General features: G+C 62.4%; 3 protein-coding genes across 4 annotated transcripts; 1 reads left to right on the forward strand and 2 right to left on the reverse strand.

The window, feature by feature from the left end:
• The first annotated feature begins 8,909 nt into the window (after positions 1–8,909).
• Positions 8,910–12,661, forward strand: EDF1 (endothelial differentiation related factor 1). Of its 2 annotated transcripts, none has more exons than XM_035015417.1 (5): positions 8,910–9,090; positions 10,780–10,831; positions 11,151–11,311; positions 11,633–11,726; positions 12,236–12,661. In XM_035015417.1, the coding sequence occupies exons 1-5, from the start codon at positions 9,013–9,015 to the stop codon at positions 12,295–12,297; spliced, it is 447 nt and encodes a 148-aa protein (XP_034871308.1). In that variant the 5' UTR covers positions 8,910–9,012; the 3' UTR covers positions 12,298–12,661. The 2 variants fall into 2 exon arrangements, with proteins under 2 accessions (XP_034871308.1, XP_034871309.1); XM_035015418.1 differs by lacking the exon at positions 8,910–9,090 and adding an exon at positions 9,325–9,369.
• Positions 12,662–13,872: 1,211 nt separating this feature from the next.
• MAMDC4 (MAM domain containing 4) lies at positions 13,873–21,813 on the reverse strand. The gene is made up of 26 exons (XM_035016555.1): positions 21,768–21,813; positions 21,120–21,227; positions 20,875–21,048; positions 20,672–20,797; positions 20,357–20,487; positions 20,188–20,272; positions 19,904–20,029; positions 19,658–19,792; positions 19,495–19,583; positions 19,238–19,411; positions 18,584–18,902; positions 18,369–18,497; positions 18,111–18,242; positions 17,439–17,555; positions 17,176–17,310; positions 16,920–17,056; positions 16,630–16,849; positions 16,424–16,561; positions 16,193–16,311; positions 16,021–16,111; positions 15,685–15,831; positions 15,422–15,556; positions 15,185–15,312; positions 14,986–15,094; positions 14,052–14,230; positions 13,873–13,914 (listed from the first exon to the last, which is right to left on the reverse strand). Exons 1-26 carry the CDS (start codon positions 21,811–21,813, stop codon positions 13,873–13,875), a joined length of 3,471 nt encoding a protein of 1,156 aa, XP_034872446.1.
• A 1,281-nt stretch (positions 21,814–23,094) lies between these two features.
• On the reverse strand, positions 23,095–24,642 carry PHPT1 (phosphohistidine phosphatase 1). Its single transcript, XM_035016636.1, has 3 exons — positions 24,322–24,642; positions 23,835–23,959; positions 23,095–23,314 (listed from the first exon to the last, which is right to left on the reverse strand). The coding sequence occupies exons 1-3, from the start codon at positions 24,479–24,481 to the stop codon at positions 23,222–23,224; spliced, it is 378 nt and encodes a 125-aa protein (XP_034872527.1). The 5' UTR covers positions 24,482–24,642; the 3' UTR covers positions 23,095–23,221.
• Between the last annotated feature and the right edge of the window lie 322 nt (positions 24,643–24,964).

The raw sequence follows: 24,964 nt of genomic DNA on the forward strand, positions 1-24,964 counted from the left end.
GAGCAGGGCCCCAGTTTGGGTTACAGTTCTGAGAAGTACAAAAAAACCCTGCTCACCTAAAGAGCAGGACGGATAGCAGGTCCCCTGTCGGGTGGTGAAATGTTCTAGAACTAGACGGTGGCGCTGGTTGCCCAACATTATGAATGTACCACTGAATTGTACCTTTTAACATGGTTTAAATGGTGGGTTATTTGTTGGGTGAACTTTTCCACCAAACAGAGCTAAAAACGCACAACTTAGGGCCTCCAGACACATAAAATGTGGCACGCGCGAACATCTAGAAACAAGGCAGTGGTCTTGGCAGAGAAAGAGCGCTGAGTGCTGCTGACCCCATCTCTGCCTCTGTGTGTGTGACCCGAGGCGGGTCTGTTGCTCCACCTACCAAAGGAGACTATTTCTCACTGAACACGGGTTCCGCTAAGTATCCGACAAAGAGCATCTTGTCTCGTCTCATACTAGTGTTCACAGGTGGCAAGTGCTCACTGTATTTCGGAAAAAAAGAAACGAGGACTCAGAGAGCTGGGATTCTTTACCCCGTCACACAGCCCCATGCAGCAGCCCACTCCGAGGGGGTCATCTAGCAACGGGAACGGTTGTGGGATGGGGCAAACCCACGAACAGGGGCGTCTGGGGAGCTCAGTGCTGGAGCCACTGCGTGCGGCTCGGGTCGTGCTCCCGGGGTCCTGGGATCGAGCCCCGCATGGGGCTCCCTGCCTCTCTGCTTGGTGGGGAGTCTGCTTCTCCCTCTCCCTCTGTCTACCACGCCACCTGCGTGTGCTCTCTTTCTCTCTGTCAAATAAATAAATAAATTCTTTAAAGCAAAAACCCGAAAAAGAGGCAGGCTTTGTTTTGTTTGTTTTTTTTTAAGATTTATTTATTTATTTATTTATTTATTTGAGAGAGAGCACAAGCAGGGGGAGCAGCAGGCAGAGGGAGAAGCAGGCTCCCCGCCGAGCAGGGAGCCCGACGCGGGGCTCGATCCCAGGACCCTGGGATCATGACCTGAGCCGAAGGCAGACGTTTCACCGACTGAGTCACCCAGGCGCCCCAAGAGGCAGGCTTTGAAGTGACGTGATTTAAGTGCTCCACGCTTGGTCCAGAAATGCTGGCATCGTGCATAAGCGTTACTTGGTCTGGAGTCCGAACTCCCCTTTCCAAAGTGCCACATCCTTGGATTCAACCGCTAGGCTGCCTTTCCTCTGACAGAACTCGGGCAGCGGCCGGGTTCCATGAACTTCGAGGCTGAGTTTGCCACAAGCAAATCCCCAGTCCAACCTACAGGCTCAGTGAAGTTTCATTCAAATCCCGTAACTAAGTGAGCTCCTCCCAGCGTCCGGGAGGCCAGGGCTGTCCTGGGAGCCCACCAGCAGCTGGGCAGGAAATGGTTCTTGTTACAAAGAGGAGGTTATCTGCAGCAGCGGCCCCTCCTCCACCCCCTTCCTCCAGGGTGAAATCGGGAGGCTGTCCGCCTACCTTTGTGCCATAGCTCCCAGAGAGTGGCACACCCCACTCTTCCAGGATTGGGGACCATGTGGCCCCGAGTCCAGAAGAGATTTCCCTCGCAAAGTTCCTGCCTCCTGGGCAGGCAGCCACTTGCAGGCCTCGGCGCCTGCAGGGCTGGGCCGATCTTAAAGTACCTGCCAGTGGTTTCAGCAGGAAGATGCTCTTTGACTTTGCCATTCCCGAGGATTTTCACACACACATTTTTTAAAACTTTGATTCTGGTGACAGGCCTTTGAGGCATGCAGAGTTGAGAACGGGAGAGGAAGCCCCAGCCCAGCCCAGACTGGGAAGTGGCCGACCCGCCCCCACTGACCAGCTCAGACCGGGTGACACCTCAGTCCTGGCTGGCTGGAAAGGGGTGACTCACTCTGGTCGTCAGGCAGCTCAGGGGATTCCCACTCAGGTTCCTTCCTGCCAAAAAGAAAGCAAAACTCCACGCAAGGCAGCCACAGTGGGAGGGCTTGGGGAGGGCCTGGGGCAGCCCCAAGCAGACCGGGGAGGGCCCACATCATGCTCCCACTGCTCCCTGAAGCCTGGGGTCTTGGAGGCAGCAGAGGGCCGCTGTCCTGGGCCTCAGTGCCCCCCAGAGAGAGGCATGGGCCTGGCTGCACATTGGGGGTCCACGCTGCTGTGGACGCAGGAGAGCCCACCAGCTGCCCGCTGGGCCTGTGGACTCCTGCACCCGCTCTGCCGGATGGCCCGATGGCTCTCGAGGCAGGCAGTCTGCCCCCACCCCTTCTGTTCCCCCTTCCCATGGCATCCCCTGTGCCCCAGATGCTTCTGAACGCTTGCTGCACCTCCTCTCCCAATAGGGCATGACCGCCCCCCCCCTCAGAGGTCCTCACCTCTTGTCCTTTCCTCACTCAGGCCTTTGGGAATACAGGCAGGAAGGCTGACCCAGCCCCCCACCCCCGGCAGCACCCCGGACACAGGATGCCCCTCGTGTGCCCAGTTCTGTCCCCGGAGGAGGGACCCCTGCTTGGCAGGGCTTGCCCCGCGAGGATGGGCTCCCTCACCCCACACACCCCGGCTCCTGCCCTAACAGCCCAGCCTTCTCCTCCGCTCATTTCCCAGACATGTGACGGTGAGCCCGGGGCTGCAGCTTCTGAAGGAAGCTGGTCTCGCTCTCACTGTGCAGTCATCTGACGGTGCCTTTCCAGAAGGCCAGCCAGAAGGGGCTCCCCCCGCCCCCACAGAGTGCACAGCCACTGTGGCCCCTCCCCCAGGGCAACCCCCTCAAAAAGAAGAAACACACAGGGTGGTGAGGTGAGAAACAGAGTGCTGGGGCAGGCCCATCCTGGGGGCGTCCCAGAAGGGCAGGGAGGAGGAAGCCAGGCCCCCGTCTTGAAGGGCCAGCCCCGAGCTGGCCCCCAGCAGTGTGAGCCCATGGTGAGCGCTGCTGGTGGAGAAGACCGCGTGGCAGTGACCGACATGTGCGGGAGCGTCCTCTGTGGGCAGAGGTGGACGGCTGTCTCCGTGCCCATTCGTACTGTCTGTAGACTTGGAGAGACACATGGAGAGTAATAGGAGCGGAGAGGAGGGAAGAGGAGGGGCATGCTCACTATACAGCACCCCACCTGATGATCTTACTGCTTGGAAAACAGTTGTGTTTTAAGCAACAGAAGCTCACTTCGGAAGCTCTGGAAAACACAGAAGAGTACCACGAAGAAAGCAAAGATCACCCCAAATTCCCCCACCCAGAAGCAAACTCTTCAGATTCCCTACTCCATTTAACACCCACCTCCCTTCAGCCAGCCTCAGAACACAATGCCAGACCATACCCCAGAGCCAAAGGCCCAGGTGACAGCCTCACGTGCAGAATTAAAAATGCCCACGCTGGGGGCACCCGGCTGGCTCAGTCGGTAGAGCATGCGACTCTTGATCTCCGGGTTGTGAGTTTGAGACCCACGTTGGGCGTAGAGATCACCTAAAAAAAAAATGCCCAGGCTGCCCTGGCCATCCCTAGCCTCTGCTTCCCAGGCAGGCCTGGCCCCGGGGCCTTTGCGCCCGCCAGCCCTCACTGGGACCAGCTCCCTGCCTCTCCCAGGTACTTGGCACCTCCCTGGGCCCTCTGCAGGTCTCAAGGTCTCCAGATAAAGATGAGTCTCTCTGCTGGTGGCCTTGTGTTAAGAGGGTTCCCCGACCCCTCACCCCATGTGGCTACAATCAGGTTGTGAGTTTTTCTCCTCCCCCAGATGTGGGTCCCCCGAAGTCAGTGGTCCCTCTGGCCTCATTTGGGGTTCAGCTCCTGGCTTGTTCTTGTTGGACAGATGAAGGCATGATCCGGTAACTAATGGCTGCACAGAGTTGAGGTCCCAAGGGCCGCCTCTGGAACCAGACCCCACTGCCCCTCTCCTGGCCCTCCTCGGCCCTTCCCACATGAACCCAGCATCCAGTCCGCGCTCGCCCTCTGCTGGCCTCCGCCGGAACTGCCGGCCGGGCCCTGAAGGCAGCACGCACCAGCTCTCTGCAGGGACTTTGCTCTGACCGCCTCACTTCAAACCTGCAAACCGTGCGGTGGCTTTGCTCACACTCGGACCCGCCAAGCTAATCGCCTGGCCAAGGTCCACAGCCCCGTGTCTGGGAGGCTCCAAGTGGCCCTCCGAGTGTCTCTCCTCCACCCTGCCATGGCGGGCTCTCCTGGGTCCACCACTGCTGCCCTGTGCCATGGGGCTCCCACCTGTTTGGCTTTAACCCTGGTCCAGGACCCCAGCATCCTTCAGCCCAACTGGGACCTCCGACCCTGGTCCTACCACCTGTCCACCGTCCGTCCTAGCTTCCCCAGACCCCAGGCCACACCCATCAGCCCCCCCCCCCCCCAGCCCCCTGGCCTCCCTTCTCTCCCAGTGACCATCCGCGGATGCCCTGCTCCTGGCTTGATCTCGGGGGTCCTACTTCTGAAGCTGACCGGGGCTGAAGTGCCCAGTCCAGTCTCCCGTGCTCCCTCCCGGGGTGACAGCCCTGCTTTCTCCCGCACACGGGCCTTTCCCGTCCTCACTGATGGCTAGATGGACGGATCCTTCTAAGTCCAAACAGCACGAGGTATATTCAGGGACGACAGTGGCCAGAAAACAAAGCAGCAAAAATGTTCTTTGTCTGACCTTCACATACAGAATTGTGCCAGCAAAAAAAAAAAAAAAGAAAGAAAGAAAAAAAAAGGAAATACATTCAATAGAAAGTACAAAAAAGGAAAAAATGATGGATTAAAATTTTCTTTACTTTGTTGTATTTTTTCAAAAACAAGGGAATACTTGTACCCACATGTAAGTTTTTCACAGTAGTGAGTATTATAGCCCAGTCTCTGTTTTTAAGGCTCAGTGTCTGCAAACTTGACGATTTTGTCATGATCCATCCTTTTCTCCTTGTCGTGATCAGTACACAACCAGCCATATTTGCCCATCTATTTTTGCTCATTGCTGGTAAAAGAACACTTTTTATTGATCTTAATTTCGGTAATTTCCTTTCACTTGCAGCCCCAGATTAGGGATGACTTTAAGCAGCATACATTTGGTAGGAGTCCCAAAAATGCCACTTCCGCTACATTCTAGAAATTGTGATTCGGTCCATGTCTCAGTGTGACCAAAGCCAATCCTCATGGCTTCCAGACGTTTCAGCAGCTGGACAGTAACTCAAGCACTGTCACTGCACTGATGTAGTCTCTTTTGGGTTTTTTTATTCTTATTTTTATTTTTTTTTTAAGATTTTTTGGGGGCGCCTGGGTGGCTCAGTCGTTAAGCGTTGGCCTTCGGCTCAGGTCATGATCCCAGGGTCGCTGTGTCTCTCTCTCTGTCAAATAAATAAATAAAATCTTTTAAAAATGAGAGAGCATGAGTGGGAGGGAAGGGCAGAGGGAGAGGGAGAAACAGACTCCCCGCTGAGCAGGGAGCCCGATGCAGGACTCGATCCCAGGACCCCGGGATCATGACCTGAGCCGAAGGCAGATGTTCCACTGACTGAGCCACCCAGGCGCCCCTGAAAAGGAATTTAAAAACAGAAACAAGAACATTAGTCTCAGTGACGGACTCTAACATCTTAGCGACAGGGGTTCCTGGGAGTGAAAGCCGACAAGAGAGGGCAAGACGTTATCAAAGAAATAGCACAAGAAAATATCCCCAAACTGAAGGGTGCTATTTTCTAAACTTAGAGGGCCCAAAGTTCTGAGCAAATGATTGGGTTAGAAAGCCACATCATGAAATTCTACCCCTATTCATAGGAGCTAATGGGGGAAGCAGGCCCTGTCCATGGATGGACAGATGAACAGAATGCGGAAAGTCCATGCGACGGAATAGTATTCACCCATAAAAAGGAAGGAGGGTCTGGCACCTGCTGTAAAACCTATGAGCCTTGAGGACACGCTGAAAGAGCCAGTTACAACAGGGCAGATACTGTAGGATTCCACTCACTGGAGGTCCCTAGAGGAGCTGAAATCGCAGAAGGTAGGATGGTGGTTGCCAAGGGCTTGGGTGGGGGGTGTGCAGGATGGGAAGTTAGTGAAGGGAGACAGAGCTTCAATTCTACAAAAGGAAGGCATGGTGATGGAGGATGGGGATGGTTTCACAACAGCCTGGGTGCATCTAATACTACTTAATTGCATGCTCAAAAACAGTGAAGACGGTGATTTTATGTTAAGTGTTATTTTACCACAGTAACAAAAAATGCTTTGGAGGGGGAAGGGCTCCCACCAAGGCCGGACTGCCAGGAAATGGAATCACGGAAACACCTTACCGTCTGTCTGCCACCAAAACCGTGCGTAGTCCCTAAATGTGTGAAAAATCCCTCCTTCGTGAGCTACGCAGATGCTCACATTTATTAGATTTTACTAGACAGTTCTTATTTTTTTAAGATTTTATTTGAGAGAGACACAGCGAGAGGGAACACGAGCAGGGGGAGTGGGAGAGGGAGAAGCAGGCTTCCCGCCGAGCAGGGAGCCCGATGCGGGGCTCGATCCCAGGACCCTGGCATCATGACCTGAGCCGAAGGCAGACGCTTAATGACTGAGCCACCCAGGCGCTCCTAGACAGTTTTTAGTTGATAACATTGAATGCTAGCTTTTCATTAGGGATACAACATTTAAGCTTTATCTCAGAAATACAGAAATCACTGGTTTTTTGGTCTTCCAGAAGGCTTTAGAACGGTTTTCTCGTCTCCACGTGTGAAGGTGAACGGGTAACACCGGTACACTGCCCGCTGTCAACGACGCACAAAGAATATGGACGGCGTGCCAGGCCTCCTAGAGCTGGTTCTCTGTGACACCTGCTGCAGGTCCGCGCCCGAGGCTACTCGTCCCTGGGCGCTGAGGAAACGGGAAGCACCCAGAGCCAGGAGAGGGTGTGCACAGGTGAGCCTAGGTGTTGGGGGGCTACAGACACCTGCATCACCCGTGTTCTGGTCAGAGAGTGTGCCCGACTCCTGACGGGCACAGTGGCTGCTGACCAAAGGCTAGATGGCAGATGCCTGCATGGACAGAGGACACCGAAGTCTAAGAGAACAGGTTCTCTGGGTCTGAGCCAAGCAGGGCAGTTGCAACACCATGGAGCTGACGCAACGTCCCTTGCCGAGATCCCAGCAGTGGGTTCACACGGCCAAATGTTGGTGAAATTTGTGGACTTATTATTTTTTTTTTTTAGATTTTATTTATTTATTTGAGAGAGAGAATTAGAGACAGAGAGCACGAGAGGGAAGAGGGTCAGAGGGAGAAGCAGACTCCCTGCCAAGCAAGGAGCCCGATGCGGGACTCGATCCCGGGACTCCAGGATCATGACCTGAGCTGAAGGCAGTCGCTCAACCAACTGAGCCACCCACGCGCCCGAAATTTGTGGACTTATTTTAACCACAATTGGTTGAAACCACTGCCTCTTTCCAGATGGGCTGTTCCTTTATCCCTCTTTCTGGCGCCCACTGGAGTGACCACAAGCGCTTTTGGGAACCCACTAAGGCAACCTTGAGTTGGGATGCACTTAGCTGGGGTTTATGGGATATTTTTATGACGTTCGGTCTTGCTTGCCTTTCCTGGGGTGGGTAGGTCTTCTATGGCCACGAATTACCCACCTGCACAGCGTAAGCATGTGGAAGTGAAGAAGAAACAAGACTTGTGATATGAACCAGAAATGAATCTGCAAGTTGGGAGCATAGGGCTTGGCTCTCCCCAACACTTGTCTCCTCTGATAAATGGTTTCATAAAGCAGAATATACAATTTAATACACCATATACCTTTTTTCTTTTTGGATGGGGATTGCATTGATCAGAATTCCTGTGTTTGTGGAGCACAGACCTGTAGGAGCATCTATGCAAAGCCCCAAGTGTTACCCAAGAACATCAATACCAACAAATACAAATTCTATCAAACGCCTTAGGGAGATGTCTGAATAGTCCTGTTTTTTCATAAAACAATTCTGCAAAGTCATGATGTGGCGCTCAAAGAGAATACAGCCAAAAATGTGAGCAAAAGTATTAAACAGATGCACTTGTTAATTCATACAAATGTTATTTTTCCCAAAATTTTGTGATGCTTGTGGGGTCTGTCAGCTTTTTAAAAACGTACTGACATTTCTTTTTACATATTACCATAAAATAACTGTGAAATACGACCGTGTTGTAAAATAAAGCGTTTTTAACGTTATACAAACTATACACATCATACAAAAATATTAACTTTCGTAACTAACCTTATTTTTACCGTTTTACATTTTTTTCTTAGAGCGCCCTTCCCCGAATCGCATATGCTTGAGGCCCCACCAAACCCGCACCCACCCTTGCCCCCAACATCTGTGCAGCACGTGACCACGACTGAAGCGACACCGAGCTTCAGGTCGCGCGCAGGGTGGCAAACGGAGCACGAGAGAGAAACGGAGTCCAAGTCCAGGGAGGCTCCTCCGCCGCCCCTTCCGCCGGGACCGGGAAGGCGCCGCTCCGACCCGGGGCCCCACGGTGCGGGCCCGCCAGTGCCGCGCGGCGGCCGGGGCTCCGGCGGTCGGGTCCTCGGGGCGCGCCCCCGGCGCCCTCCCCCGAGCACGCAGCCCCTCCCACCCGCGCCCTCTCCCCTGCGCGGCCCTCACCGCACCCCCCTCCTCCTGGGGCCCCCGGCCCCCTCCCCCCTCCTTGCGCCCCCTCCCAAGGCCCCTCCCCACTCCCCCTCCTCCTGGGGCCCCCGGCCCCCTCCCCCCTCCTTGCGCCCCCTCCCCACTCCCCGTCCTCCGAGGGCCCCCGACCCGCCGCGGCCTCCCCCGCCGGCTCCCCGCGTGCGCCCCCTCCGCGCCCCGGCCGCGCACGGCCCTGACGTCTCCCGCCCACGGCGCGCGCCGCCCGGCGTTCGCTTGGACGAGCCGGGCGCGGATTGGCCCCGAGCCGCGGGAAGTGCCCGCCCCCCCGGGCGGCCGGCCAATGGGGAGGCGGGGGCGGGCCGGCGGCCGGCGCCGGAAGCGGCCGAGCGACGAGGGGACGTCGCGTCGCCGGGTCTCGAGCAGCTGCCGCGGAGCCGCCGGACGGACCGCCGGACCTGCCTGCCCGCCATGGCCGAGAGCGACTGGGACACGGTGACGGTGCTGCGCAAGAAGGGCCCCACGGCCGCCCAGGCCAAGTCCAAGCAGGTGCGGCGCCGTGCGGGCCCCGGCCTCGGGGCGGCCGGGCGGGCGGGGGCCGCGGGGCGGGGCCGCGGGGCGGGGCGGGGCTGTGGCCGGGGGTGCGCGCGGGGGCTGGGGGCCGGGCGGGGCCGGGGTCCGCGGAGGGGTCCTGGGATGAGGGTGGGAAGCGGGGCTGGGTAGGGCCGGGGGACCAGCCAGGGGCCTGAGTGAGGGTGTGGCGCCAGGGATGGGAGACAGGAGACCCGGGCGAGGAAAATGGCCGAGCGGGGACAGTGTGCGACAGAGGTAGGCTGGGGGAGAGGGCCAGGGACCAGGGAGAGGGAGGGGCCGCGCGGGGCATGGGAGGACCGGTCGGGGTGCCGCGAGGACGGCGGGAGGAAAGTGGTGGGGGCGTGGACCGGCCGCGCCAGGATGGGGCCAGCGATGCAGGCCTGGCAGGGAGGCCTAGGTAAGGCCCAGGTCGGAGAGGCTCTGAATGGGGACAGGGTGGACTTGTGGCCAGTGACAGCGGGGATGGGGCAAGCAGGGGCCCAGGGGAGGTTGAGGGGGAGGACCTCAGAGGGAAGGCGCTGCAAGGCAGTATGGGCACGCCCAAGGTCTCCTGCGCTGGTGCCTGGCCGGTCTGCAGCTGGCTCTGGAGCGTCACTGAGGCCCGTTTGGGGTTTTAGGCGTTCCCTGTCCCTGCGCCAAGTGGCCTGGAGACCCAGGGCACAGGTGGACTCTGCTTCTGGGTCGTTGGAGTGTGGTTGACATGCCTTGAGAGGGACAGAAGGTTCGTAGCTTGGCTAACCTGTCCACAGTTCACGTGTGAGTCCAGTGTAAGTGTGGAGGGGCGGGTCAGTGACCACCCCTGCTAAGTTTCTACCCTCAGGAGGCCTTGGGCCTGCGGGTCTGGCCCAGGACTAGCTGCAGCCCCAGAGACGGGCATTCACTGACCTGCCCTGAGCTGCTCGCTTGCAGGGTTAGAACCCAATTCACTGTCCTTTTTTCCCCAAGGAAACTTGGCAGTTACAAGCTAGGAGTCGAGTGAACACGCGTAGAAAGCGTCTTTGGACATAGCACCCTTAGCTCGGCCCCAGTCTCTTTTCTGAGGCGTTGGAATCGTCAAGAAATACATCTTACTAACGTTTGGCAGATGGAGGGCACAGGGTGTTGGTCTGGTTGGCGATGTTTGGGGGTGTGGGTGTGGCTCTGTGCAGGAGTGGATCTGTCGTCAGCATGGGTTTCTCAGCGGCGAAGAAGCGGGCTGGGTTTTCCCGCGTAGCGCCTCGTGGACAGGTGCCTGGGTATTTGGTGGCAGAGGGTTTTGCGTACTGAGCTTGGGTTTTATTTTTTTATTTTTATTTTTTTTTAAAGATTTTATTTATTTATTCATGAGAGAGAGAGAGAGAGAGGCAGAGGGAGAAGCAGGGAGCCCGATGCGGGACTCGATCCCGGGACCCTGGGATCGTGACCTGAGCTGAAGGCAGACGCTTAACCGACTGAGCCACCCAGGTGTCCCGAGCTTGGGTTTTAGGCTTGGCCTCACTTGTCCGTCTTGGACAGAGCTTCAGGGCACGAGCTCTGGGCCAGGCCACCTGGGCTGCAGAGGCCCCGATGTTCGCAGCGTACTGACCAGCTGACAGCAGCCTGCAGGGGTGTCTGCAGGCGCTGCCGGATCTGATTTTGACCAGAAACTGTGTCCACGTTTTCTAGGCCATCTTAGCAGCTCAGAGACGAGGAGAGGATGTGGAGACTTCCAAGAAATGTGAGTAGTCATGCTTCCTCACAAAACAGCCGTGTGCTTTCGGGTTCTCTCTGCAGCAGGCAAGAGCACGCGCACCGTGCCCCGGGGTGTGTCGGGACGGCTGTCGGCGGCGGCCTTCCTGGGCGTAGTCAGGAGGGAACTGACTGGAAGATTTAGTGCCCCATGCTCGTAAGCCCATGGGGTTCCCTGTGTTTTGGACGCCTGGCTTCCCGGGTCACCCTGGCACAGGGCGCCTGTTGGGCCTGGTTCGCATTCTGAAATGGCTCTCTTTTGGTTTGTGGCAAACCCTGTGCTGTGCTTTTGCCTCGTGCCGGTCCAGGGGCCGCTGGCCAGAACAAACAGCATTCGATCACCAAGAACACGGCCAAGCTGGACCGGGAGACTGAGGAGCTGCACCATGACCGGGTGACCCTGGAGGTGGGCAAGGTGATCCAGCAGGGCCGGCAGAGCAAGGGGCTGACTCAGAAGGACTTGGCAACGGTGAGCATGGCGGGTCCCTTCCTCCCAGGCTGCGGTCGGGCAGGCGGGAGGTCGGTGTTCAGAAGGCACCGCAGCCCAGCTTGGGGAGGCTTCTGTTTGCCCTTGGCCTTGGCATTCTCTGGGGAAGCCGTATCAGGCCAGCTGTCACTTTCTCGTGAGTGTGACGTGGCTTCTGTAGTGTGGAGACCCCAGGGCCTCTGAGGGCTGCCCCCGTCAGGCCCTTGGCCCGCGTGTTGTCCCAGAATGTGGTGACTCCCTCGGCTCTGTGCTAGTTTTGTGGCCTGCTCTTACTGAACTGTTGTGCGCAAAATACATCTCTAGAAAATCAACGAAAAGCCGCAAGTCATTGCAGACTACGAGAGCGGACGGGCCATTCCCAATAACCAGGTTCTGGGCAAAATCGAGAGAGCTATCGGTGAGTGTCCTGTAGCCTTTATCGGGTCTCCGCTGCTGCCTCCTGACCAGCTGCAGGGCAGCTACCGAGCACAGGCAGGCCCCCGAGGTCGCAGAATTCTCCAGGCCCTTAAGAGACTCCTGAGTGCATTGCCTGAGTGTCGTCCGCTCCCCCACCCTGGCTCTCACGTCTCCTCTGTCCCCCCCTTTGTTGCTGGCCGGCGCCCTTTGAGCCCATGGACAAAGGGCTCGGTGGCCCTCCCCTGGTGGCAGTGAGGCACCCAGCACATGGAGCTCCTGGAGCGCTGGAGCCCGAGTTCTGGGAGGGGCTACCCTGGAAGGTTAGCAGGTGCACTGACAGTGGGCTGACCCCAGCCAGGACTGGTGGGGGGCAGTCCTCGGCCCCCCGCTCTCCCCGCCGCTCCTTCCTGTGGAGGAAGGGAGATGATGGGTGGGGGCGCTGTGGCACCGAGCTGCCTCTCGGTCCCGGAGGGGCCGCTGTGGCGATGAGTGGGCCAATGGCTCTTTCAGGCCTCAAGCTCCGGGGGAAGGATATCGGGAAGCCGATTGAGAAGGGGCCAAGGGCGAAATGAACACAAAGCCTCGAAATCAGTGCGTTCCGGCTGATCTCGTCTGGCTGGTTCCCCTTGACCACCAGCGCCAGCGTGGGTCTCTTCACGCGGCCGAGCGGAACGCGGGGCATTAGCCCTGCCCAGGAACCCCCTCAACCCATACCTGCTGTCAAACAAACGAAACCTTGCAAAGTATTGCTTCTCCTGATCTTTTTTCCTTCCCATCCCCGGTGTCTGCCCAGTCTCAGGGTGGCTCCCCGGGGAGCTCTGAGTGGGACCACCTCACGCTGGCGGGGCTGTGGGGTGGGGCGGCCTGATCGGAAGAGAAGATGCCGTCTTCAGTCCGGCTTTTAGAGAAGCCAATAAACGATTGTTGTCCTTCCTGCTGGCGGAGAGTCATTGCTGTCCAGCGCAGTCTGTTACGCCCCCAGCGCGCCTCTCTGGCCCACAGAGTAGGGAAGACACGGTTTTCGCGACATGCCCCGGGGTGCCTGAGGGACCGGGAAGGTCACCTCTGCAGCGCTGCGTCCTTGTTCCCGGCTGCTGGGACAGACAAGGGCGTGGGCCTCTGGGCTCCAGACCCGTGTGCTCCCCTGGCTTGCAGTCTCCAGTGGGCCGGGATGGCAAGGCGGGGGAGCCTCCCTGCAGGCAGGAGGGGAGCACCTGGCTGTGTGGGTGTGGATGTCACCCGCCCCCTCCCCAGGACAGCATGGCCAGGGGGACCCTCCCCGGGTTAGAAAGATTCTGCTCCATTTTATTAGGCGGGGAGGGTATGTGGGCACACCAGGGGCCTTGACCGTTCAGAGACGGGGGTTGCCTTCATTCTCCGAGCCCGTGAGGTCAGTGGCCTTCTCAGCAGCATCACGAGGGCACCGAGTGACCTCTGCTTTGAGACACGTCATTCTGGGGGCCACTTGGACTTCACCATGGGATGGTGGACATGGCGTCCCTTACGACACAGGATATTTACCATGGGACAGCAGACATGGGACCTTTATTTAGAACCGTAGACACAGCAGAGCATCCTCCCTCAGACCAGTTCTACGCCACCTTACAGCCGGTGAAGTGTTTGCTACTTAGTCTGTCACCTGTACGTGTCCTAAGTCAGATGCAGAATCACCCAGCAAGGCAGGGGCTGGACAGGGCTCGGGTCAGGGTCCCACGGGGCGGGCTGGGCCACCTGAGTGTTGGGGTGCCTGCCAGGCCTGGGACGGGCTTATCAGGGTCCCACTGTGTCTGTCTCTGGTGTGTCTGGCCCTTGGTCCTGTCTTGTGTGGCCTGCCTGTTACCTGTCACCTGAATCACTGAGACATGTGGGAGGTACCCCCAGCACATCCTTTCAGCTGGGGATCCCCAAGAGCCCACCTTCCTGCCGACAGCAGGATGCACAGACCTCAGCCAGTAAGTGGGGGTGCCCTCACAGTCCAGGGCGTTTATTGGTGGTGAGGACCATCCCCAGGTACGTGGCTGACAGTCTCTGTGCCGGCTGACAGCTCGGGGGCTCAGTGTGTCCTGGGGGAGGGGCAGGTCTCCCAGGGCTGGGGCTGACAGGGTGGGGGATGCAGGATGCTCGTGTGAAGAGCCAGGTCTGGGTCATTACTGGTCGCTGGAGAGCGAAGCCGGCAGGGTGACGCCATCCTAGGTGGGAAGAGGGCGCTTCTGAGAGGTGGGTGACGGAGGCAGCCACACGTGCAGCCCCGGTCGGTCGGGCAGGGCAGGCCAGGAGGGGGTTTGCGGTCTCCCCTGCCCGCCTGCCCCCACCCAGGGGCTCCTACCGCATTGAAGACAATGTTGTCGAAGCCCGGGGCCGCAGCCGCCGTCTCACCCCGGGATGGGCAGCCCCCCTTCTTCTGCAACCAGTGCCGTCCCACGAGTCCAAGCAGCACCAGGAGGACGAGGGCAAGGAGGGCGCTGCCGACCATGGTTGGCACCGACACGGCCAATGCCGTTTCCCCTGTGGGCCATGGGGCATGTGAGCCCCAGGACTCGAGCCCTGCCTGTCAGCCCTACCCCGACAGCCAAGGACACATGGGATGGCCCATCCTTGAGGCCCCAGTAGGCGGAAGGCTGGGGACCTGGCAGGCAGCTGCTCTGTTCAGACCTGGGGGGCCATAGCCCCAAACTAGACCCGCCCCTTTGTCATGAAGATACAGCAGGCTGGGGGTGGTCTCTGGCCTGACCGGGCACCTCCTCCAGGGTCAGCCCCCGCCCCGCCCGGTCCTCCCAGGAGTGACAGCATGCAGTGCACAGGCCAGGACGGGGATGCAGACCCAGCTTAGCTCCCGAGGGACCAAGGACGAGGGGAGGCCCAGCACAGAAGGGGAGGAGATGGGGTGCCTGGGGGGCTCCATCGGTTAAGTGTCTGATCTTGATTTCAGCTCAGGTCCTGACCTCGGAGTCATGGGATCAAGCCTGGCATCGGGCTCCTCGCTCAGCAGGGAGTCAGCTTGAAAGACTCTCTCCCTTTGCCCCTCCCCCCCACTCACCCGCTCTTGCACGGCTTGTTCTCTCTCTCAGTAAATAAATCTTTAAAAAAAAGGGGGAGGGGACAGTGGGGTAGGGAGGGGATGGTGCTGGGCCCGGCCTGGGTGACTCTCCTGGCCTCTCGGGCCAGAAGCAGGGCCGCTGGCGGCCGTATGGGCCGCGAGCTGCTGAGCCCGACAGAGGCCGAGGTCCCGAGCAAGGCTAGCTGGCCTGGGCAGGGCTCACCCGGGCTGGATGCGGGCGGCCAGCAGCGCTGCCCGGCCAGGTACTCCACGTCGTCCAGGGCGATGGGCCCCAGGGCTGGCTGGCCGCTCACAGTGGCTTCGAACACGATCTGACGAGGAGGGAGAAGGGGTTGCGTGGGCTGGAGGAGGACGGCCCTGCCTGAGGCCCCGGTCCCCAGCTCTGGGCCGCCGGGCCTCACCTGGAATTCCTCGGCACTGGCCACCTCCACCCGTCCTTCCAGCCACTGGTGCCGCAGGGGCCCGCCCGTGCTCCACACGGTCAGCTGGCCCCGCTCACTGTTGAGGAGCACCCTCAGCTCACCCTTGTCTGCAAGCAGGGGGCCGGGGCGGGTCAGTGCCCCAAGCCTGTGGGGCACGGCTGCCCCCGGCCCCGGCTCCTTCCTCTACCCAGGCGCTGGCGGCCCGGCCCCACTCACAGAAGTGCTCTGGAAAGCCCATGTGGTACCAGAAGTGGAGGCAGGAGGCCTTGGTGGCAGGCAGAGGCTGGCTACGCAGCCAGGCTGCCCGGCCCCCTGGGCCCAGCACGCCCGTTTCAAAGAGAACGAAGTGGCCTGGAAATGACAGAGGGCAGGGCTCCGGACTAAGTGGATGGAGTTGACCCCACCGACCCGTGACCTTTGAGTGTGATGGGAGCCTGGATGGGCTGGGCTGGTGGGCCCCCTTCCCGGCTCAGACCCACCTGCTTCTGTGCCCAGAGTGTGGTCCACAGGGGGCTGGGCGTAGCGAGAAGGTGTGGCCCCACTGCTCCAGTCCCAGCTGTACCCTCCCAGGCCGGGCCAGCGCAGATGGCTCCAGCCACACAAGCCAGCCTCAAAGTCACAGGAAGCTGCAAGAGACCCGGGCAGGTGAGCGGGGCTGCCCCCACTCCCCCTCTCTATTCCGGGGGCATCCCCGCTGCTGGGGCCGGGGCCTGGGCCAGGCATCTTGGGGTGGGCATGGAGCTGGTACCGGCCACGAGTCCTAGCAGGTGCCGGGCCCAGGCCGGGGGCTCCCCACCAGGCCGGGGGCTCCCCACCTGGCCGGGGGCAGGGCCCGTCCTGGAGCAGCAGGTCATCCAGCGCAACATAGGAGTGCTCCACGCCGGCGGCCACCACTTCAAACACCACCTGGGCAGACACAGGGCAGGGTCGCCTCGCGCAGTCTGGACAGCCCTCGAAGGTGAGAAGGCTAGCTGCCCCCACACTCACCCGCCAGGCCCTCTCGGCCTGCACGTCCACACTTCCCAGGCGCCAGGCAAACCCTCCGTGGGCACTGACGCTGAGCACCTGACGCCTCTCGGCCTCCTCCACGTGGACCTGCAGGGTGCCTGCCACACCGCGTGGCCAGCCTCGGTCAGCAGCGGCGGGGAGGGAACGGCCGCTCGGGGGCTCCCGGGCAGCCTGGGCATGGGGGCCTGGGGAGACCCTGCAGCCCCTCACCTGGGTTTCTGAGGCTCAGGTGGTACCAGAAGGTCAGGCAGGCAGGCTGGGCCAGAGGCTGGTGCTCCTCTGAGGTCAGGGAGGCCACGTGGCCACGGGGCAGGGCCTGTGGGCTCGTGTCCACCACCATGTAGTGCCCTGGGAGGTGCCAATGTCAGCCTGCGTCTGACTCCCCCTGCCTCCCCCTCCTCACCCCTGCTGCGTACCCTGAGCCGTCTCTGTGGTGTGGTCAGTGCGGGGGCCCCAGGAGGCGTGGCCCGTGGCATTGGCCTGGCGTGTCCAGAGGCCTCGGCCCCCGCTGGAGAAGCCACAGGCCGAGTCCTCGAAGGAGCACCGCCTGGGGGCCCAGCAGGGCCCGGGCCGCACGGCCACGTCGTCCAGCGCCATGGTGCCGTGGTAGCCGTCACGGAGGCCCTCGAACACCAGCTGGGGGCAGAGGCCGTCAGCGGCTGGGGGCCTGGCCCGCCCGCCCGCCCCGCCCGGCGCGGGGCCTCACCTGGTACTTGGCGCCCGAGCCCGGCCGGTGGTGCAGGGTGGCCCAGGCCTCGAGCCAGCGGTTGCCGTGGGCGCCGGTTCGCGACCACAGGACGGTTTCTGCCTCTCCTTCTCGCCTCACTGCCAGGCGCAGTGTCCCTAGATGCAGGGGAGGGTAGGAGGGGACCAGAGCCCCACTCCTGGTGGCTTCCCACCCCTCCTCGGGGGCTCGGGAGAGATAGAACGGGGAGCCCCTGCCCAGCACCAAGGTCACTCACCGATCTGGGGCCCGTGGAGGTGGTACCAGAAGGAGAGACACTCCTGAGGGGCTGCTGGGGCCTGGGGCTGGGTGAGCAGGTGGGCACCAGGGCCCCGGGCCGGGGGGTCCGTGGGGTCCAGGAGCAAGAAGTAGCCTGCCGTGGGGACACAGGGCTGAGCTGCAGAGATGCCAGCGTCCGGGAGGGTCTTGGCCCGAGGTGGGCGCGCTCCCCTCCCCCGCCGAGTCTGAGAGCTGCTCCTGGGCCTGGGTGCCCCGCGCTACCTTGGCCCGTGGTGTGGTCGTACCCGGGGCCACGGCTCTGGATTCGGCGCCAGTGGGCATCTGTGAGGTGGCCGCTGTGCCAGCCGCAAGTGTCCCGCTCGAAGTTACAGGAGACCTCTGCGGGCGGGCGGTGGGGGGTCAGCACACCCCAGCACCGCGGCCGCTCTGAGTCCTGAGAGGGTGGAGACTCGTCCTCGGGGGGGGCTCCCGGGGGCCCCTCTAGGTGGTCTGGGTGGGAGGCCCCTGGGTAGGGACTGGGACCTGAGTCCTTCTCAGTGGCGGTCACGGGGCTGCAATCCTTCAAGGCCACATCGTCCACTCCAGCGCCCTGCTGGCCAGGGCCGTCCAAGTCCACCAGGCCAACAAACTCCAGCTTCATAAAGAGCACAGGGGAGGCGGCTATTAAGTCAGGCCTGGCTCGGTGAACCCCCTGCCCCGCAGGCTGTACTCCTCACCCGGAAAGGCCGGCGGCGCGCCCCAAGAAGGACCTTGTCCACCTTCCAGCCCCTGCTGCTGCTCGGGGCCTGCCACACCAGCTCACGGCTGCTGCCGTCCACCACGACCAGGGCCAGGAAGCCTGGCCCAGGGGGTCACGGTGGGTCCACCTGGCCCGCCCCACCGCCACCCTCCCCAGGGCGCATCGGGGAGCTCTTGTCAGCCTCAGGGCGGTACCTTGGGGGTAACTGTGGAAATAGTAAGCCAGGCGGAGCTCACAGCGGGGGCCCGAGGGGCCCAGGGGAGGAGTGAGGACCCGGGCCTCCGCCGCCGGCTGTCCCCAGGCCCTCTGCAAGGACAGGAAGTGCCCTGAGGAAGAGTGAGGCCTCTGAGAGCCAGTTCCTGCCAGGGACCCCCGACGCAGACACATGCCCTAGTGCGAAGAGGCGGAGCAGGGAGCCCTCTGTGGGCACGGTGCGCGGCCATGGGCCTCACCAGCAGCAGCCGCGCTGGCATCCGAGCCAGGGTCTCTGCTCTCTTGGGCGCGGCGACGCCCCCACTGCAGCCGCCCCACGCTGGCATCCTCCCAGCCCCCGGCCGTGGGGGACTCAAAGTCCGTGCTGCCTGGAACGGTAGCCCGCACTGAGGGGCAGCGGGGAGGGTACGGACCAAGAGGGCCCCACCTCTCCCCGGCTCCAGCCGCCCCTCACCACATTCCTGCTCATCCTCGCCCCCCTGGCACTGTTGCTGGAAGTCACAGAGCTGCTCCAGGGGGACACACAGGTCCCCACAGGAAAGATGTCCTGGCTCGCAGAAGTCCTGAGGCTGGGGGGCGGGGGCCCAGAGCCCAGCAGGCGGGCCGGACCCCTCTGTGGGGGCAGAACAGGGCTCAGGCGGGCAGGGGTGGCGCTTCTCCGGCGGGGGGAGGGGCTCGGCAGGCCCACCTGGGACTGGCTGGCAGTGGTCCGACAGGATGAGGTCATCCAGGCTCACGACGCCGCCCGGGCCCGTGTGCCCAGTGAGCAGGATCTGAGGGCGCAGGGGGCTCAGGGCGTGCCCCAGCTCCCTTCCATGCTGCCCAGGTCGGCTCCCTCCAGCCTCCCTCTCCCCGCCTCGTACTTTCCATGTCACTGGACACCCTCTCTGGTCACCGCCCCCCACACGGCCCTGCAAGAGGGGCTGTGAAAGTGACCGCCCCTTCCCTGGGGCGCCCTCCTGGAGCTCACCAACAAGCAAACCAGCTTCCTGCTGGGGCGGCCTGAAGCGATGGGGCCAGCCCCCCGAGCTCCCCTGCCCCACCTGTGGGGGCCCTCCAGACCTCCCACGTGCCCCCCCACCCCGGCCCCTGCTCTCTCCAGCCTCACCCGGAAGGGGTGCTCGCTCTGGATGTCGACCCTGTCTCGGACCCAGGCGGCCCCCAGCTCCCCATGGCGCCTGCGCAGCAGGACGGGGCCCTGGGGGGAGCCCGGGCTCCGAGTCTGCAGGAACAGCTGAAGGTCGCCATCCTCGGACCCATGCAGGTAGTGATAGAAGATTAACTGAGAAGAAGCCGAGGAAGGTCAGGGAGACCCGCGAGCCTGGGCCCCCGGGACAGGCCACCCTGTGTCCCCCCCCGCCTCACCGAGCAGTTGTGGGCGCCTGAGGCTTGGAACTCGGGGCTGGAAAGGACAGCGGGGGCACTGGGCTCGGCCACGGAGACCAGGAAGGAGCCTGGGGAGAGACAGGTGTGGGCCGGGCTGGCGGGGCTGTGGTGGGTGTGGACCCGTGTCCCCGGCGGGCCTCACCGTGCGCGCTGTTCCGGCTGTGGTCGCGGTGCGGCCAGGCTCGTGGCCTGCCACTGGCACTGTGGTTCCGGGCCCAGCCCTCCGAGTGGTTCCACGGGCCCAGGCCCGTCTCAAAGTCCGTGGCCGTGTAGTGGCCTGGGGGGGGGGCGGGGTGTGCTCAGACTGCCAGCAGGGCCTCTCTGCCCGCCCTACGCCCCACGCCCCACCACGTTCTCTGGATGGTCCATAGCAGCCCCTCCAGCTCACGGCAGGCCGGTGCGTCCTCGTCTGAGCCGTCCCCACAGTTGTCCTCCCCGTCACATAGCTGGTGAGGCTCCACACAGGCCATGTTCTGGCAGTGGTGATGCCCCGGGGGGCAGTGTGCCTGGGGAGCTGAGATGGGGGAGGGGCAGCCCATCACAGTGACCCCAAACCTTGGGGCCGGGGCAGCTGGGGGAGAGGCTCAAGACCATCTGAGTTGGGAGTGAGCAGGTGAGGGGCTCCTGCTAACCCCCCCCCCCAGGTGTGGGTCCATGGCAGGGGGACCTTACTGGGCAGCCCACAGCCCCTGAAGACCACGTCGTCCAAGGCCACGGTGCCCCTGTGGGTGGCATTTCGAGTGGCAGAGAAGGTCACCTGAAAAGAGTGGGGTCCTTAGGACTTACGTCTGGGCTCAGACCCTCCCTGCTGCCCCCAGCACCCAGACCACGCCCAGCTTACCCGGAAGTCGTCCTGGATACGGCCAGTGGCCACCACCAGCTCCTGCCAGCCTGGGCCCCAGGGCCCGGAGCTCTGCCACAGGGTCAAGGTCTCAGCCCTGTGGGTCAGCTCTAGCCGCAGCTCAGCCACATCTGGAATGGGGGGGTCCTGGGGTGGCTCAGGCCCCAGGGCTTCCCCCAGCCTGCTGGCTGTGCCCTGCCCTAGGACGCTTGTCCCTCCTATGGGGTGATCTCTCAGGCTCTGCAGCCGCCCTCCTAACTTTTGGGTCTCTCCCCTCAGGACCCGCCACCCGGCAGCGGGGTCCTGGGCACCCACCTCCAGACGCCGCGTGGTACCAGAGCCTCAGCTCACAGGTGGGGGCTGCGTTGTGCAGGATTGGGGAGCGCAGGGCTGCGGTGGAGGCCTCTTTCCCACGGTGGGTGCCAACAGCCATGTACCAGCCTGGCCCAGCAGAGAGGTCAGGACACGGGGCCGGGAGTAGAGGGGAGGGGGCATCCCGGAGACCCGCCCGGCCTCACCGAGGTCCGTGCCGAGAGTGTGGTCTGAGCGCGGCCCCAGAGCCTCCAGGGCAGCTCCCGCCCGGTCTCGAAGCCAGCTGTAGCCTGAGGTGCTGATGTCCTGCCAGCCGCAGGAGTCCTGCTCGAAGTCGCAGGCGAAGGGGGCGCCCAGGGCGGGCGAGGCTCCGTGGTAACCTGGAGAGCGGGGGGTCAGCGGCTGCCTGCAGAGGGTGGGCCTGCCTGCCCCCCGCCCAGCCCCAGTTTACCACACTGGGTCTCCTCGGAGCAGCCTGGACAGTCACACACGAAGTTGCACGTGGCCTCGCGGGGGGCCCTGCAGTTGTTGGGGATCCAGGCCCAGCCTGGGGGCCCAGCTGCTAGCAGAGAGACAGCCAGGTGGTTGGAGGCAGGGTGACCTCCCACTCCCAGGCAACCCACAACGTTGGTCTCCTGCTTTGGGGCCCGGGCCAAGAGGTCAGGTGGGGAGGGGGCTGGGTCCTGCCACCCGGGGCTCCCAGTCGGGGCCAGGCAGAGTACATCTGGCCTGGGAGAGGGTGGCTGCGTGGTGGGATGGCGGTGGGTATGTGAGTATGGGACCAAGGGCCCCCACCATGGGACAGCCCCCCAGGAGGGGAGCCAGGGCCCAATAAGGAACTGGAGGGGCTGCCAGGAGGGTGCCCCTGCCCCCTCCTCAGGCTCCATTTGGTCTAAGAGTGGTGGACTAGGGTCTTGCCTTGGGACCTGTGGACTTTGGGGGCTGGAGGAAGCAGAATTCTTGCCCCTTTCCCAACGGCTTGTCTTGCCAACCGCCCCCCCCGCAAGTTCACCCAGGGCCTTGCACCCCTCCTCCCCTGCAGGCCTGGCACCTGTGCCCATGGCTGACCCGGCTTCAGCAGCCAGATCCGACAACTCACCCACGAGCAGGACCAGGGCAGGCAGGAGGTGGCCAGGCAGAGGCATGGCCGGGCCGGGGGGAGCGAACGGTGTGCGCGCTGGGCGGCCTATGGCTATTTTGCCCAGTTATCTGTCTGTGGCCCCACAGGCTGACTCTGCTCCAACTGGAGAGTGGGGCCTTGGCCCCTTCTGTACCCACGGCCCATCAGCAGGCCCCACCCCGTGCTGATGAGGATGAACATCCGGCTGTAAAAGTGTCCAGGAGAGGGGCCCCTGGCCCAGGTCGCCTCCCACCCGCCCAGCTCCCTCAGACCAAAGGTCGGGCCGCAGTCGTCGTGCCTGCCTGGTGGAGGCCCGGTGGGGGAGGCGCTGCGGCGACCCCGTCAGGCTCTGGGGTCCCCCAGAGCTCGGAGCAGGAGCCCCATATATGCACACCGTGCCCCCCGGGCCCCTGCCCCAAGCAACCAGGGGCTTCATCCTTCTCCGGAGCCCAGTCTGTGGCTTCCAGTTGGCTTATTCAAGGCTAAATGACACTTATCCAAGAACCGTTCCGGGCAGTGCGGCTGGGGGCTGCCAGGCACACACCCCAGGGTCTGGCTGCCACTGACCACGGTGGGACCTCCGGAGCTTGCCTTACCAGACCTGTCTCCTCATCGGTGGCATGTGGTCACAATAGCGCCTGCCTGGAGCGGCGACCGGGAGGCTCCCGTGAGCTCACAGAAGGCACGCACCACGAGATGGCACCCATGCTCACGGGGAGCCACAGGACAGCCGCTAGCCGTGCCTGGCTCTCCCCTCCCCTGTACTACATCCACTTGCCACAGCTGGTCCCCCACAGCCCTGCACTGGGAGGAGGGGAGGGGGTCCTGGGAAGGGGGCTCCCAGCTCCAAGTCTGAAGCCTCAGCCGTTTACTTTGAGCAGGGGCCTGTGGCTGTGGGTCAGGTGCCGTGGGACCTGGTCTTGGAAGGGGTCTGGTCACGTCACGTGTGACCTCCAACAGCAGATCACGCGGGGACACTGGTATCAGCTGGCCCCGAGGGACCTGGTGCTACTTCCTTGCTCAAGGGCTCGAAGAGCCTCCTACCAGATGTCCTTGGACATAGGAGCCATATGGAGGAGCAATCAGGCCATAAATGGGGGCAGTGGCGCAGGGGCCCCCTTATCAGACCGCAAAGGGCTGACCGTGCATTGCCACTCCCTGGGGCCCCCAGATGTGGAGCCGGGTGTGGGGCAGCCAGCAGGGGCCCCGCTGTTTCCAGGGCCACCCCCGGCTCTCTGCCACCCACCCCCTCTAGTCAGGGATCCCCAGGGGTGACTGGGAAGCAGAAAAATCAAGACACACAGCATCTGGGGAACAGCAGGGGTGATAACATTTTTAATTCCTGTGGGTGAGGTAAGCCGGGGCACTTGGGCCAGGCTGGTGTTGGTCTCCAGCGCCTGGCCAGGGGGTACAGCTGGCCCCTTGGGCAGGCCTCAGTAGCCGTCATCGGCCCAGGTGACCTCGTAGTCAGGGTACACGGCTTTGATCTTCTCAGTGGAGACGGAGTGTTGGGCACGACCATAACCCTGAAGAGAGAAGCCAATCTTACAGCCCCATCCTGGCTCTGGGCGTCCATCAGCAGCAAAACCCAGGAGCTGGCTTGGGGAGGGGTCCCCGGGTGGAGCCACACGGGGCCATCCCTCCCTGATTGCCCCAGGGAGCTCTCCTGAGGAAAGGTGGCTGCCAAGGTGAGCAGTCCTTGAGGGTGGGCCCTGGGCTAGAGGGCTATCCCAGGTGCCAAGAGAGACGGGGTAACCACTGTGGCTTGGAGAAGGCAGAGGGAGGGGCTTCTGAGCTTCACCCCAAAACTGACTGTCTCCAAGAGCTGGAGGGCAGTGATGGCCCAGCCAGGCCTGGTGTAGGAACAGGACATGGCCCCCTGTGGCTGGGGGGGCAGGCACGTGGGAAATGGGCAAGCCACTGGAGGGAGGGGTCTGCAGCTGAGACAGCCCAGAGAACCCCCAGCACTGCAGGCCTCCGGGGTGCAGGGCAGCGAGTGCTTGTGAGAGCTGGTCTCTCAACCCCCCACCCGGGCTGTGGGCTCACCATGGAGTAGCCATACACGTGGATCTTCTTGTCTTGGCTCTGGTGGGAGATGCGCCCGCCTCCCAGGCACTCACAACTATAGCCCTTCTTCTGCATCTCGCCCGATACCTTGTCATAGATGTCAGCTGGGACAGGGAAGGTAGCTCAGCACCGGCCATGGCCCTCGGAGGACCTGGGCATCTGAAGCTCCAGCTCTGAGCAGCTCCTTCTGCAGGAGAGGAGCCCCTCCAGGCTGGGACGCCATGAAAGGGAGGAAGGCGTGCACCCGGGCAAGAGCGCTGGGACTAGGAGACAGGGGTCGGGCCATGGCAGCCCCTTGCCCTCCAGGACCCTGACTCCCTGAGCCAGCCCAGATTCAGACCTGGTACAGGATCGTCTCTCGCCACGCCCCTCAGCCCCGCCCCCGACCCCACCACGCCCCTTAGCCGACTGACCCCGCCCCGGCCCTCAGCCCCGCCCCGAAAACGCCCTCCGGCTCCGCCCTCACCATGGTACTCGGCCCACTTGTAGCCGCGCACGATCTCCTTGCTCTCCCCGGCCGGGGCCTCGGACGGTGGCGCCGAATGAACTCGAATCAGCACGTACTTGAAGACGCCGTCGGAATCGATGTCCACATCGGCGATCTGGGCGAGGTCCGCCGCCGCCATGTTCCCCACAGCCCGCCCGCCCCTGCAGACCGCGGCCCTTCCCCCAGCGATCCCGGGTTGAGTCAACCGTGCAAGAGGCGGGCTCTAGGAGTCCGTGCCCAATCGCGCGGGGGCATGCTGCTCGAGCCCAGAGCCTCAACCAATCGTGCCGCCCACCTGCGGCACAGACTGGCCAATGGCAATCTAGCTCCTTGCACGCTGAGGCCACGCCGGTCCCCCTTAAAGGGGAACAGGGAGCTGGGAACCGGGAGTGGGTGGTGATTAAATCCAGCCAACAGAGCAGTTCCTTTTTAGCGGGGTCTGGGAGGCGGAGTGCGCAGCGGGGACGGTGGCGGGCTCCTTTAGAGGGGGTTTGGCGGCCCGTGAGACCCAAGGGACACGCACCGGTCCTGATCTCTCCTCGTCCCCTCACCCTCATGTCCCAAGGCCGCCTCCTCGTCATCCCACCGCGTCCCGAGTCCTCTCTCAGCGTCCTCCCACCGC

The sequence above is a fragment of the Mirounga leonina genome, unplaced genomic scaffold (assembly GCF_011800145.1).
Source record: "Mirounga leonina isolate KUSES-001 unplaced genomic scaffold, KU_Mleo_1.0 Mir_170, whole genome shotgun sequence".
Classification (NCBI taxonomy): Eukaryota; Metazoa; Chordata; class Mammalia; order Carnivora; family Phocidae; genus Mirounga; species Mirounga leonina.

Coding starts and splice junctions, on each gene's coding strand:
- MAMDC4 (XM_035016555.1), bottom strand. CDS start 21,813: ATGCCTCTGCCTGGCCACCTCCTGCCTGCCCTGGTCCTGCTCGTGG. Junction 16,562..16,629: donor CACCACAGAGACGGCTCAGG/GTACGCAGCAGG, acceptor GGCACCTCCCAG/GGCACTACATGGTGGTGGAC. Junction 16,112..16,192: donor AGGCCGAGAGGGCCTGGCGG/GTGAGTGTGGGG, acceptor GTGTCTGCCCAG/GTGGTGTTTGAAGTGGTGGC.
- PHPT1 (XM_035016636.1), bottom strand. CDS start 24,481: ATGGCGGCGGCGGACCTCGCCCAGATCGCCGATGTGGACATCGATTCC. Junction 23,960..24,321: donor CAAGTGGGCCGAGTACCATG/GTGAGGGCGGAG, acceptor TCCCTGTCCCAG/CTGACATCTATGACAAGGTA. Junction 23,315..23,834: donor ACGTGTATGGCTACTCCATG/GTGAGCCCACAG, acceptor TTCTCTCTTCAG/GGTTATGGTCGTGCCCAACA.
- EDF1 (XM_035015417.1), top strand. CDS start 9,013: ATGGCCGAGAGCGACTGGGACACGGTGACGGTGCTGCGCAAGAAGGGC. Junction 10,832..11,150: donor TGTGGAGACTTCCAAGAAAT/GTGAGTAGTCAT, acceptor GTGCCGGTCCAG/GGGCCGCTGGCCAGAACAAA. Junction 11,727..12,235: donor CAAAATCGAGAGAGCTATCG/GTGAGTGTCCTG, acceptor TGGCTCTTTCAG/GCCTCAAGCTCCGGGGGAAG.